General features: G+C 33.3%; 1 protein-coding gene across 1 annotated transcript; it reads left to right on the forward strand.

Moving 5' to 3' along the window:
• Positions 1-10,472: 10,472 nt before the first annotated feature.
• LOC130990582 (uncharacterized) lies at positions 10,473-12,830 on the forward strand. The gene has a single exon (XM_057914804.1). The coding sequence runs from the start codon at positions 10,473-10,475 to the stop codon at positions 12,828-12,830; it is 2,358 nt and encodes a 785-aa protein (XP_057770787.1).
• Positions 12,831-15,164: the final 2,334 nt, after the last annotated feature.

Consider the following 15,164-nt stretch of genomic DNA (forward strand, 5'->3'; position numbering starts at 1 on the left):
CAGAGCAGTTGCCTATTCCTTCTAATTTCCGGCAAGGTTTCACGCAACCAATCCCCCATTTCTCCTCTAATTTCCGGAATCAAAATTGGTGATACTTCTCTTCGAAATTAAACTCACACACCCACACTAATACGACGCACAGTTCACGCCGTCGATTCCCCCTTCTTCTCCTTTGACGGCGGAGAGCGCCGCCGCTAATGGCTGAGATTGAGGGAGCTAGGGTTTTCGATTTGGGGATTGAGAAACACGGTATTAAAACGACGTCGTTTTGTGCCACGTCGTTTGAATTAATGATGTGTCACATACGCGTGGCATGTTTGAAGACACGTCATCTTTCCGGCTGCCAGAGCTCAATTTTAAGGAAATTTTGGAACAAATGCAAAGTTCATGATTAAAAATGTAAGTTTCAAAAGTCATGTGCAAAATGAAATTGCGACTAAAGTTCGTGTATTTTCATGCAATTAACCCTTTTTGAAATTATGGCTTCTTTTGCTTGTTAGTTAAGTTGTTTCCTTATTAGATTAGGTTTAGTCTTTGACTATATATAGGGCTTTTGTGTTGGCCGAAATTTTCAGCTTTTATCATTAATCAAATTGTGAGTTTTATTCTCTCTTGAGGGTTTTCGAATTCTTCTTGATTTTCCAAGTCGAATTCAATTATCCGGCGTAACGGCGAGTCAACCAACCCTCGTTGGGTGTCATTCATCATCCCCGAGTTGCTGCGTCAACATCACGTTGGGGTTTAGGGATTCGTTTGCCTAAATCATTCCGTGGGTTAGATTAAGAGGTTTTGGGATTCCATCCATAGTTCGTTCGTTTCAGTCTTCCGTTTGCGTATCGTTCGATTGGTCTGGAAATGATCGTATCATTTTGTAGAATTACTATGTTCTTACTTGATGTGATTGGCCACTTGGCTTTGATTGCTGGAATAATCTGCCCAAAGCTAGATGATGAATCTACATTCTGATAGTGAAACACATTACCCGATTTATGATGCATGCTTTGATGACATTTTTCGTTATAGATTGAATTGGTTTAGTTTCCAACGTCCCTTTATCTCTGTTCTTCGAATTTTTCTTTCCTGGCTACTTCATTATGAATGAAAAAATTCCAGTTTTTCCATCAAATGTGCATGCACCATCACCATCAAACTGTGGTCTTGACACAACACACATAAAGATTACTTTTGTTATAAACCTCTTTGATTGGCATGACCTATAAGGTTCATCTTCTGAGGATAAGAGGTAGTATCTGTCAGAGGAGGTTTTAGTCAAATAGAACCATTTCTCGTCGATGTGAATGGTATTGTGCATGTCTTCAAATGTAATTGCATTTCTTGCTTGGTTATCAAACTTTAAATGGCTCAAACTGAATTTGAGCCTTGGTAGTTTGTTAGCCTCAGAAAGTTGTGGTTTTATAGCATTCGTATGTGGCTTTAAATGCTTACTTTGTATCCATCTACCCAATGTTTCTCTGGAAACACCTATTTTTGGAGTCATCTTTCCTAATTGATGACCTTTCAAGAATTGACAATGACTTTACCTTCTCCACATCAAGTGTTAATCTATCTCGATGTTGTATACCTTTTTTCTTTGACTAAAAAATTACAGGTCCTCCACCTTGCATTTGCTGTTTTGCTTCAACCCAAATGTTGTGAGTGGTTGTTATGTTGAAACCGAACTTTTGTACTGCCTCCTCATGTGCTGCGTTGAAGAACTCCATTTTAGCTTCTAAGAATGAGGAATTGAGCTACTTGAGTTTCATCAGCTGTGGTGATATCTGGCTTTTTTTCTTGGATCTGCCATGAAGAACCTTGATGCTTTAGATAGGTGGTTTTTTGGAATCTAAAGATAAATTAAATTCTGAAATGAAGTTTATTTATTGTGTATTAGTCTAAAATTCGAATGTGATTTGGTGGGAAATAGATTAGTGTATGTGATTCCCTCCAAAAGATTACACTTTTTGAAAATCGTGTCTGTGGACTTCATTCCAACAATATAAACGTTTTATTTTTCCAATGATGTACAGTTGTTAATTTAAGCCTTAATATTCTCAATGGTGTACAATTGTTAGTTTGAGCCTTAATATTCGTGTATTTATTAAAGTGTTTGTCTGAAAATTTTGTGTATTAAAATAATCCAACTGGTTAAATTAATTTGAATAATTTAACCGTTTAAATTGAAGAAGATAATTAAGGAATTAAGAATCTATAATTAATTAACATAACACTCTATAAAGTAGGACCCTTTTTTCACTTACTTTAACTCTCAACTAACATTTTTTAAGACCCGTGCCACTTCCATTTGTTTATGTTTTTGTGAGATGGAGGGAGTATAATTGTTCACGGCTAGGGGTGGGACGTTACGGTATACCTTCCTAAATTTTTCATACTTTATACCTTATACCTTACCTTTAATTACCTCGCTATGGGGAAATCTCATACCTTTACCTTACGGGCGGGCCTGGCTATCTCTTGTTCATATATTTTATGTGTTTATTCATGGTTCTCAATTCTCATGAAAAGATGTGGTTTTTACTTGAACCTAACCCTATATAGATATAAGAGAGTGATTATGTTGTAAATCACCCTTCGAGTTCAAACTAGGAACATATTTACACCAATGATATAATCTATATATAATTTAACTATTGAGATTTCATCTTTGGGCAATCGCTGTGCAAATATCTAAATTCTATATAGAATACGTATGAATTCGTTGTGTAACTGTCTGAATTTCAGAAATTAAATTTTTTGTTCCCTATAGAATTCTTCGAATCCAATACCTTAAATTTATCCAATAAAGTGATAAATCAATCTCATATCTTAATAATCTAAGGACTGAATTATTTCTATTTTATATTTTAGAAAGAGTTTTTATTTATATCATCCCACACAAGTAAAATATAGTAAATTAAACAATGGATGAAAACAAAAATACATAAAAGTAAAATATATTTATCCACTTATTGTAATAGTTAACTATATAAAGAAAGTATAGATATTTAGAAAAATAAGAATAAAAATTTTAGATTATTATTTTATTTAAGCAGTAAAAAAATGTCAAAAAGATGATAGATAATTATAAATCACTAATTTGTGGTAACCATACAAGCACTACAACGATAAACACACAGAGCATTGAAGAAAACATATAGATGAGACCCCACTTTAAATTTGTCTCTTTATATTTTAACCTCATATTTCATATCACAAATCACAATATAATACCGAATGATATCATTATAAAATCTCTCGATCCCTATCTTAACAAAAATCTCTTGATCCCTTATATAGTTATATAGTGTCTATTAAAAACCCTAGCTAACTCGACTAAATATCTTGTGACATGACTCTATGTCGAGATTATTGGGGATGAATAGATGCCCATTTTTCAGTTTGCTCCACTTTTTAACAAACTCATGCCCAAATATGACTAGGTACCCACTAGCTTTGTTGCTATGATCATGTGAAATAATTGAATCTTGATTTTTTATTTTCTCTCTCTCTCTTTCAAGAAATTAGATAAAAGATTGCGGTTGGGAATTGCTGATAAAAGGAGATGATAATTGGGAATGATCACGCCACCCGATTTAGATATATAATACTATACAAATTAAATTGTTATTTTTTCTTCCATATGCATTGATACTATGTATCGTATACGTATATTATAATCACAATATTGTGATGCTTAATAGTATATATATTAAGTTAGGGCTGATTATACTTTTCTAACCATATAGTATGCCCAAATTTTAGAAATAGAACACATCGTTTGACTTCGACTTATTAATACTCAATAGCGATAGTATTTTGTTTTCAAATCTAAACAAATTCAGCTTTTCTAGTATTGGAAATTGGATAGTCGGTGGCAGTTTAAAATCCGCGTGGAATAAAATAATGACGTGTGTATTTTTAGGCCATTATTTTAATTCGAATCTATGTTCCATTCAGTTTTCTCGGTTTAAAAACAAAATATATTTCTTAAGTATTAATATATCAAAAATATGTTCTATTTATGAAAATTAGGCTAAACTTCCTATGTAAGTAAGTTATGAGAGTAGTGTAATTAACCCTATTACGTTTTGTATTAATGTCATGAAATGAAATTATAACTAGCTAGGTTACTCAGCCAGTTACATTGATTGATAATATGGATAAATAAATATAATTTAAATTAATCTACTATTTACTTTGATAAATTGATTAATTTTAAACTTATTTAATTTATTAATTATTCTTTAAATATTCACTTTTATGTTTCAATAACATCCTCAAATTTGATTAGATGATATTATCTTGTGACGGTGTAGTGGAAAACATAATGTTGAAAACACGCGGACAATTGTGCAGCAGCATTTGGTGGTGCACCATTATTGTTAATTTAACCTTTACTACTTCAATGGAAGTGACATTATATTAATGATTAGAGCATCTGTAACGGGACTCGCAAAACGGATGCGCACCCCGCTCGCGCGAGTCCCGTACCACTACCGAGGTAGGGAGGCGTGCGCCTCGGAGCGCAAGTGCGCGCTAAGTGCAGAGAAGGAGAGAGGAAACACGTGAAAGGCACCGACAAATATGAAAAAAGAAAAAAAAAATGAAAAAGATTTGGAGCGAGTGCGCGTCGAGATGGAGCTCGACTGTTGCAGAGTTCGATGATTCCGACGGAAGGTCCCACCTGCGAGCTCGGAGTCTTGGTTCGCGGTTGTGAATGTTCTTACTATCTCAATTAACACCATGCATCTTTAAAGCCTTTGCGTTGAAGTTTTATCACTTGCACACCTTTAAACAATCGCATTAATTGATAATAAGTTGTCAATTAACGAGAAATTATTTTCTCCAAATCTTTTGTGACATCTCTAATAACTAATTGTTTATTTTATTTTATTGCATAAATAGGAGAGAAGAAAATTAATCTGACATATCCACATCATCATTAGAAAATACAATTAAGGGAATACTACATGTAAAATTTTCTGCATTGCTTAATTGCTTTTCATTAATGAAAATTCTATTTTGTATAACAATATATAGAATTGCATGAAAATGTAAACTTGTAAATTGACGCGAACAAGTATCACTACACGTATCGATGTTCCCAAAATCAGAAATGCAATATTGTAACTTTGAAAAAGAGAATATTTTATCCTAGTATAGTATCATCAACCAATCAATATTATTTAGAAAAGGCTGCACTTATGTTTTTCTACCTAGGCTGGCTCCCCACGAAGTGTGAGTACCTTTAAACCAATCAATAATATTTTATCCAAGTATAGTATCATCAACCAATCAATATATAGTTGTTTGTCGTTTGTTAGGCATAGTACATAAGACTCGTTTCAAGCTTAAACTCGCTTGGAAGTTATTCATAGTTAGTTTCGTTCAAATTTATTTAATGAAGTTCGATTAAAAAAAATTAAATTTGAATTTAATAATATTCTACTCGTTAATTCGAGAATAATATTATTAAATAATTTAATTTAAAAATATAATTTATTACTAAGTACAATTTTATTTATATATTATAATTAGTAATAATTGTATTAAGTACCTAACTAACTCGATCTATTTATTATAAAAAAGTAATTACTATACTATGCTATTGTGAATGAAATAGTTTTTTTTTAATCTTAAATATAAATACTTCCTCCGTCTATAAAAAATGTTATATTATGGACGACACAAGTTTTAATAAAATTTGAGTGGAGTTGTTAGTGGAGTAAGGGACTCACTTTAAATATTAGTGAAGTTGTGTGGATCATACTATTATAAATGGAAGTCAACTCAAATTGTATTCACAAAGAAGGCTAAACAGGGATATCATTCATGCTACGCACAAAAAGGCGATAATTACTAAGGGTGTGTTTGATAGTATTGTTCAGATAAGTCAAGATAGATAAAATTTAAGATATGTATTAGATATAAAATGAGATTAATATCGTAACCTTGTGTTTGGTTGACAAGATATAAATTAGAAGATTAAAATTTAGATTAAGTAATCAATTACCATTCTAACCTTTTATATTAAATTAATTAATAAACTTAAATTAAAAAAAGAAAAATCTGGATGCCCTCAACCCAGAATTCATGGTACGGTTGAGATACCCCACCCCCTCCCACTACCCACAGCGCTGCACCGCCACATCACCCGCCCTGCACGACCAAGCCTCAACCCAAAATTGCTAGTCTCATCTAAATTGAGACATCCAAATAAGGAAACATGGCCTATTGAATTGAGATTGATGGAGTAATATGGTATCATTCTAAACTGAACTATTTTCGAAGCATCAATTATATTTGTAACTATAAGAAAATATTCTTTAAATCACAAATCATCGATTTTATATCAATTAGTATATCCTTCATTTATTTTTTGGGTTAATTTCATATAAATTATTGAACTTTCAACAAATTCTCATTTTGCATACGAACTTTAAAATCTTTATTAAAATTATTCAACTATTGATTTCTTCTCGTTTTGCATATTTGCCCATTTTTCTTCGTGTTGACATGGCATAAATATACTTGCTTGACATGAATATGCTTACGTAGCATAAATATGTCAGTGTGGAAAAATAGAACTGACGTTGAAATGTATAATTGGATGAAAATGACATCATTTCAGGCCCAAACTTTGGTCGAAAAATAGACAAATCTTCAAAACTAGAAGAAATTAATAGTTAAGTAATTTTAATAAAGATTTTAAAGTTTGTATGCAAAATAAGAATTTGTTGAAAGTTCAGTAATTTATGTGCAATTAACCCTTATTTTTTTTTACTCCGAAAACGTTGACTTGACTTGTTGAATGTTAATGTGCATTTAAAATTATTTAAAAAAAAATTGATTATGACACAATTAATTGGTAAGACTTTTTTGTTCCAATCAATAAATCACTACTACAAAAGTTTACATAGATAACAGTACATAGATAACGGTTTTTTTCAAAAACCGTTATGTATGAGCGCACTTTTAGGAATAGATAACGGTTTTCGAAAATCCGTTATCTATGTAGTGTTGTCTATATGCATAGATAACGGTTTGAACAAATGCGTTATGCTTTTGCGTTATCTATTAGTTGCATACATAACGGTATTACAAAACCGTTACGCCACCGTTATCTATGACCATCTTTTATAACGGTTTATTTATAAAGCTAAAGAACCGTTATGTATAAGAGTCATTTACAACGGTTTTTGAACCGTTATGTATGAGCGTCTCTAAAAACTGTTATGTATAATTTTTTTAATTTTTTTTTAAAATAATATTATATTATATTATATTATATTATATTATATTATATTATATTATATTATATTATATTATATTAAAAAATAACAAATAATTTGTTTATCCTAAAATCTGAATTTATTTCTAGTTATAGACTTTGAAAAATAAAAAATCATAACATTTTTTTATTTTATTATCACTTATATAAAATCTAAATTAAAAATCTAAATGCCAAAAATTGAATATTAAAAATATAAAAAAAAGAAAAAAGAATAGAATTTGCCTTCCTTATTTCACCTAAAATTTTCGCGCTAACACCTCCAAATCTCCAATCCCGCGCTGAATCCAAAATCAACAAGGAAGAAGGAAATAGATTCGCCTCTGCTCGCCGTTTATCTGCCTGTTGCGCCATCACCCCTGCAGCCCTGCTCACCGAGGCGCCGCCACCCCTGCAGCCCTTCTCACCGAGGTCACCGCCCTTTTACATCTGTAAAAGGAGGACGGCCGTTCGCCCTTCCTCTGCCAATCGCCTAGGGCTTTATCTGCCGCCCTCTCGCCCTTTCGCCTCCTCCTGTCGCTAGCGAGTGTACCTCCTCCGGTTGCCGAAGTCCTGCTCCGCCGCTTTGCTATCCACACCGAACTGCCTCAACGTGTAAGTATGAACATGAACCCAAGGCTTTGGTTTGTGGTTGCTAAAATCATTAATTTGGTTTTTTTACTGAGGCATAATTTTGAAGAATTTGATGTTCGCCAATCCAATCTGACACCTAAAATGTGATTCAGTATTTATTATTAAGATGTGAATATAATTCATTCGGATCCCCTTAGCAAAATGCCTTCAGATTTTCAGTTTTACTTTAGGCTTTAGATTGTTTGTTTAGGCGATTTTCCCAGTAAAGTTTATGTTAATTTTGTTTGGTTTAGGAAATTTCTGGAGCTTAAGTGCCCTAATCTTCACATTTGCCTTATCGCAGCAAGGAGCCCTCCCCATCTCTTCCTATTATGTCTTCTGCATCTGTTGTTTCTCTCTCTAATTTGTCTTCCTCTCTTCTGTCTTTGCCCTTTTTATTGACAGATTTTGGTTAACAAACAATGTTTCGAACGGTGTTTGTTAACTAGTAACTATTAATTGATAGCATCAAATAGAACTGATAAGAATAAAGTGATTGAACTTTTTTTCTTTCTCCCTCATGTTCGTGCTGTGTTATCTACCAATTTAAGCAAGGTATTACTTTGCATGCTTGTTCAGTAGATTCTTAGAGATTGGAGCAGTGGTCTATCTTTTGCTGTTGAAAAGCAAGAAACTACCTTTACGATTGGTTTGATGGGTTAGTTAGTTGTAATTCTAGCTCCACATAATCTTTTAAACACATTTGCCATTTTTGTGGAGATATCAGTAACTGTGGTTCTGACTTCTGAGATCATGTTAAAATCTATTTTCCTTATCCACGCTTTTACTCAATGTTTGTTGTTTTTTTTAAATCCAAGACATAGCTGAACTCATGCACTGATTTGAAGAGTGCAGAGCCATTAGTTTGATTGCTAATTGTAGCCATCTTGTTTGAGTTTAGAAATAAAATTTGAACCACTTTCCTTTTGATCTTATAGAGTGATAAGTTTATCATTTACATTTATGTTGTTTTAGGTTTGAAAGTACACGGTGATAGAGAGATTGACAAAGAGATAAGCTTCAAGGTGAGTTTTATATCCTCTTGCTTTTAGTTTTATACCATGGCTCAACTGGCAGCCATGGTTATGTAAATGCCCTATATAGATTTTAGAAGGAATCTAGGTGCTCTTAGTTTTGCACCATGGCTCAACTGGCAGCCATGGTTATGCATGAATATCATAGATAAGCATGTATCTAGGTAGTCGATATGGAGAGTAGGTTGGGGAATGGCTCGTTCCATTCCATTTGTTGCTGTGGTGATGGCTTGGAGCCGATTATATGTGCTATGTGTGTTTGTACTGTGTGTTTTGATGCTTACACTTTAGTTTAGTTTGAACATTTATCATGAACATGCTATAGATTGTAAAATATGGTGTTGTGGGCTAGCAGATATAAGGAGAAAAATAGCAAAATATATATTTTGAAACGAGAGAGGAAACACATAGATTGTGATTATTAACAGAACCAAATCAAATCTTAGTACTTAATAGTATCTCTCAACTACCAGTTTTGTACTGCACAGCAAATATCTGTGCAATATTTATCACTGGACTAATTACACTTCCATCACAAATCTGAGTCACAATACTAGAAAGTTAGAAACAGTAACTTTCCCGTTGATAGGAGTATTATTTTTCTGTTAAGACTTAAAATCATATTAGCATTAGATACCAATTAAATCAGTTGACTGATGGCCAATTACCCCTAAGTGGATAAAGGTACCCCTAAGATGGCCAATTACCCCTAAGATGGCCAATTAAATCATATTAGCATTAGATAAGAAAATGAGCAGTAATTAAATTGCCTCACTTCTCATTGTAATTACTATGATCCCCATCATCCAAACAATTAATTCTATTTTTGCTTATTCTTTTTCTTTTGTTGGTGGGAGTGCAATTAAGTGTGATCTGTTAATTCACCAAATTACTTTCCAGCCAACTCTAATAAGGAAACATATTATTACCTAATATTACAGCTTGGTATTGTACTTTCTAATATGCTCATTCTTTAGTGTATTCCCTAAGGATATAATCACAATGTATTCTAGGTTCCTTGTTCACCAGAACCTATTTTTTGGGTAACTTCTAGGTTCGGGTAAGAACAATAAGATCTCATAGGAATCTAATTTATATATCTTATTAATATTTAAAACTATTTTTTATGCTGAAATAGCGCAGACATAAATATTACACTATCTAATACTAATAAAATATAAATCCAATTAACTGAATATGATATTTGAAGTACAACTGGAGAATCTTAAATAAAATAATTTAACAGTTACTAATTATTACATACACTACTGTATAGGTTTATTATGTGGTTACTAATTAATTATTTGATATTCATTTAACGATTTAGGTACATTGCGTGGTTACTTACGGAATTGATAAAAATGAATAAATTATGGATGTCAAAGAATAGATTATCACAAGAGTATGAGGACGGAGTTGAAGCTTTTTTGAATTTTGCAGTCCAAAGTGGTTGTGATGCTAACTTAATCTCTTGTCCTTGTGCAAAGTGTGCTAACACTAGGAAGTATAAACGTATTGTCGTAAAGGGTCATATAATAATGAATGGTATGGACATGACATATAAAAAGTGGGTATGGCATGGTGAAGGGCAGACATCATCTCTATCAACACATGATACTAATCGGGTTGGACAAGGGAATACGGGATGTAGTGTTGAGGAACCAATAGATATGATTCACGATGCGTATGATGTCTATGAAAATAACCCAACCCATTTTCAGACGTTGCTTGAAGACGCTGAAAAACCTCTATATCCTGGTTGTAGTCAATTTACCAAGCTATCTGCCACTATTAAATTGTACAATTTGAAGGCGAAACATGGTTGGAGTGATAGTAGTTTCAATGATCTATTGAAATTGGTAAAAGAAATGCTCCCTGAAAGCAATTCCATGCCTTTTTCTTTGTACGATGCAAAGAAAACCTTAAGCACCCTAGGGTTAGATTATGATAAGATTCATGCCTGCCCCAACGATTGTATTTTATATTGGAATGAGTATTTAGATTCAAGTGATTGCCCTACATGTGGGATGTCAAGATGGAAGGTGAATAAGAAAGGTAAGGCTATGCCTGGAGTGCCGTCAAAAGTTCTGTGGTATTTTCCTCCAATACCAAGATTCCGAAGAATGTTTCGTACTCGGGAAATTGCGAAAGAGCTAGTTTGGCATGCAGATGAAAGAAAACGTGACGGTAAGTTGCGTCATCCAGCTGATGCACCGGCTTGGAGATTAGTAGACAACAAATGGCCCGATTTCGGCAACGAACCCAGAAATCTTAGATTAGCTTTAGCAACAGATGGTATGAATCCACACAATATGATGAATTCTAACTATAGTTGTTGGCCTGTTGTACTTGTCACGTACAACCTTCCTCCGTGGTTATGCATGAAGAGAAGATTTATGATGCTAACTCTATTGATTTCTGGTCCCAAGCAACCCGGGAATGATATTGATGTATACTTGGCACCCCTAATTGATGACTTGAAAGAGTTATGGGAGATAGGCATCCAAGCATATGACGCATATCGTTCTCAAAGCTTCACACTTAGATCTGTTCTATTATGGACAATCAATGATTTTCCTGCCTATGGAAACTTGTCTGGGTGTTCTGTTAAAGGGTATAAAGCATGCCCGATTTGTGCAGATCAAACTCATTCTAAATGGCTACCGTACAGTAGAAAAGTATCTTATACAGGACACCGACAATTTTTACCTGAATACCATCCATACCGAAGGCAGAAGAAAGCGTTTGACGGCGTACAAGAGTTGCGGCCTGCCCCAAAACCTCTAAGTGGCACAGAAGTTTTTGAAAGAATGCAAGCATGCAATTGTGTGTGGGGAAAAACAAAGGGCAGAAAAATATCAGATGAAGTGAATTCTAAGAAGAGAAAGAAAAAGGATAAAAAAGAGCAAAATGAAGCAAAAGAGTCAGATGTGCCTTCCGTAGGCAACTCATGTTTCAAGAAAAAGTCAATTTTCTATGAGTTAGAGTATTGGCAATATTTACATGTTCGTCACATACTCGATGTGATGCACATTGAAAAAAATGTTCTAGAAAGTCTAATCGGTACATTGCTGGATATTCCTGGGAAAACGAAGGATGGAGTTGCTGCGAGAATGGATTTGGTACACATGGGTGTGAGAAATGAGTTAGCACCAACTGTGGTTGGGAAGAAGACATGTTTGCCGCCTGCATGTTATACACTTACTAAAGAGGAGAAGCGCAAAGTCTGTACTTCATTTCTTGGAATGAAGTTTCCCGATGGATATTCTTCAAACATTAGTAAGCTCGTATCCATGAAGGATCTGAAACTTAGTGGATTAAAATCACATGATTGCCATGTATTGATGCAGCAATTGCTTCCAATAGCTATTCGTGGTGTTTTGCCTAAGCATGTGAGGATTGCCATTACTAGGTTGTGTCACTTTTTCAATGATATATGCAATAAAGAGATAGATGTGCCTAGGTTGGAAGTAATTCAAAAAGACATAGTGACAACTTTGTGCCTGCTTGAGAAATACTTCACACCTTCATTTTTTGACATCATGGTACATTTAACTGTACATCTTGTGCGTGAAGTTAAATTGTGTGGTCCGGTGTGGTATAGATGGATGTATCCTTTTGAGAGATACATGAAAATTTTGAAGGGGTATGTACGCAATCGTCATCGACCAGAAGGGTGTATTGCCGAGTCATATATTGTAGAAGAGGCTGTTGAATATTGCTCGGAATACTTAGCCAATACATACACTATAGGGATTCCATCTTCTAATCTTAAGGACAACCTGACAGAGTCTTCATCAAGAGCTACAGTAAAAGTAATCAGTGATGAAGAATGGAAGCAAGATCATCGTTATGTGCTAACAAACGATGCCGATATTGATCCCTATATTGAGTAAGCTTGAACTATTAATTTCATTTTTCAACTTAGTGAACAAAGGTCAGATCACTCTAAATCCAATAACTTCTATAGGGCTCACATGGCACATTTGACAACAATGTTTCCTAAGAAAGCTAAGATAAAGAAATGGCTTCAAGAGGAACACAATAGGCTTTTTATTACTTGGATGCGTGAGCAAGTAAGTACTCTATTGAAAATTATTACTGTTTATGTTATAAAAAATTAACTTATATTATTCTTTAACTTGTTTGTAGGTTGCAAATACAGCTATCGACTCTAGATTGAGATTTCTTTCTTTTGGGCCTAGCAAACGTGTAACACAATATGCTAGTTACACTATTGATGGTTTTGTTTTTAATACAAAAAACCGTGATGATTTTAGAGTGGCTCAAAATTCTGGAGTTAGCATACATGCAAGTGTTATGCAAGTTGCTAGTTCGAAAGATAAGAATCCAATTGTTTGTGACATGTTATTTTATGGAAGAATTGAGGAAATATGGGAGCTTGATTACACTGCATTTCGTGTTGTAGTATTTAAGTGTAGTTGGGTAGACAACAAAAGTGGTGTAAGAGTGGATGATTCTGGCTTTACCTTAGTGAATTTGAATAAATTAGGGTACAAGACAGATTCATTTATATTGGGTAATCAAGCTAAACAAGTGTTCTACATTCAAGATCCTGAGGATGAAGCATGGTCTGTAGTTCTTGCTAGTCCCAACAAACGATACACTGAAGAAGTCAATCGTGATAATATGGGAGACATTTCTGTCCAACTCCAAGGTTTTTCAAGAACAGTGCCTGTAGTTGATTCAAACAATGCGTCAGATGAAAATGAACCACCATGTGTGCGTGAAGACTGTGATGTTATTTGGGTTGACAATGCTAATATGTAGTTTGGTATGAGTTTTGCAATATTTATTTATTTTTTAGCACCTAATGATTATATAGTTATTTTTACATGTTCGTAAAATATATTTATGTACGTATTTCTTTTTACAGTTTAAGAATGTTAAGACATACACCGAAGCTGAAATCGATGATATTCGTGAGGAATGGGCAACTTTTGTGATAAAGCATGTGTTTGCTTGAACTTTAGGTATGATAGCGATATGTTAATGTAAATTTTCTTAGGTGCAAGCTATGGATAATTGAAAGCTGTTGCATTTACATTCATGAAATCCTTTAACTTAATGTTTTATTTGCATAAAAATTTCACACTTTGACTGCATGAAGTTGGTATTATGCAGGAATGGAGCAGATGATAGGAAAGATAGAAGTTCCCGGGAACTACAATCCTTATTTACAACAAGAAGACTACAACATGGATGGATAACCGTATAGATCTCTTGACTTGTGGTATATGTGCTTTATGAACTGAAAATATTAGTTTCTTCTACTCGAACTCGGAGAATGTTGACCTTGTCGTCTTGAACTGCATTTTGTCTGGCCTCGTTGCTTTAAATTACTCATGTATTGGACTGCATTTTGCCCTGTAGATTAACAGATCTTACTTTTGAATCTTTGATGATTGTTTTTGCAACTTCTGAATGTTAATATTATGTTCTCAATGTTATTTTATTATTTGAATTTTTTTTCTTTTGAGTTTTAGATATAAATAAAAGGCAAAATTGAGAATATGTAAAAAATATGCGGAAAACTGTCATCTATTACATGCAAAACTGTTATCTATAATAAAATAGACAACAAAAATTAAAGTCATACATAACGGTTAGTAACCGTTATGTAAGATAACAATAACGAAAATAATCCGTTATGTATCTGGAGACAAACCGTTATGTATGAAAGTCATAGATAACGGATGTAAGTGTTATGTATCACAAGGATAACAAACAAGAAACGTTATGTAAATTGCAATAAAACGTTATGTATAACAATTAAAATGTAAAATCATAACGGTTTTCCATGTCTTTCATAACGGTAAAAAACGTTATGTATGCAAGTCATAGATAACGGATGTAAGTGTTATGTATCACAATATAAAACCGTTATCTATTCCTTACAAAGATAACGGTTTAAACCGTTATAAAAAGTATAAAAAACTGTTAACTATGTTATTAGAAAAAAGAAATATCATATAATACATAACGGATTAATTCTCATACATAACAGTCGAAAACCGTTATCTTTTGCTCACAAAGATAACGGTTTAAACCGTTATAAAAAGTATAAAAAACTGTTAACTATAATATGAAAATTTATATATTATGGAATAGATAACGGATAAATTATAATACATAACAGTCAAAAACCGTTATGTATAATCAATATAGATAACGGTTATAAAACTGTTATGTATGTGTGGTTATACTGT

Source organism: Salvia miltiorrhiza, chromosome 6 (genome assembly GCF_028751815.1).
Source record: "Salvia miltiorrhiza cultivar Shanhuang (shh) chromosome 6, IMPLAD_Smil_shh, whole genome shotgun sequence".
In the NCBI taxonomy this organism is placed as follows: Eukaryota; Viridiplantae; Streptophyta; class Magnoliopsida; order Lamiales; family Lamiaceae; genus Salvia; species Salvia miltiorrhiza.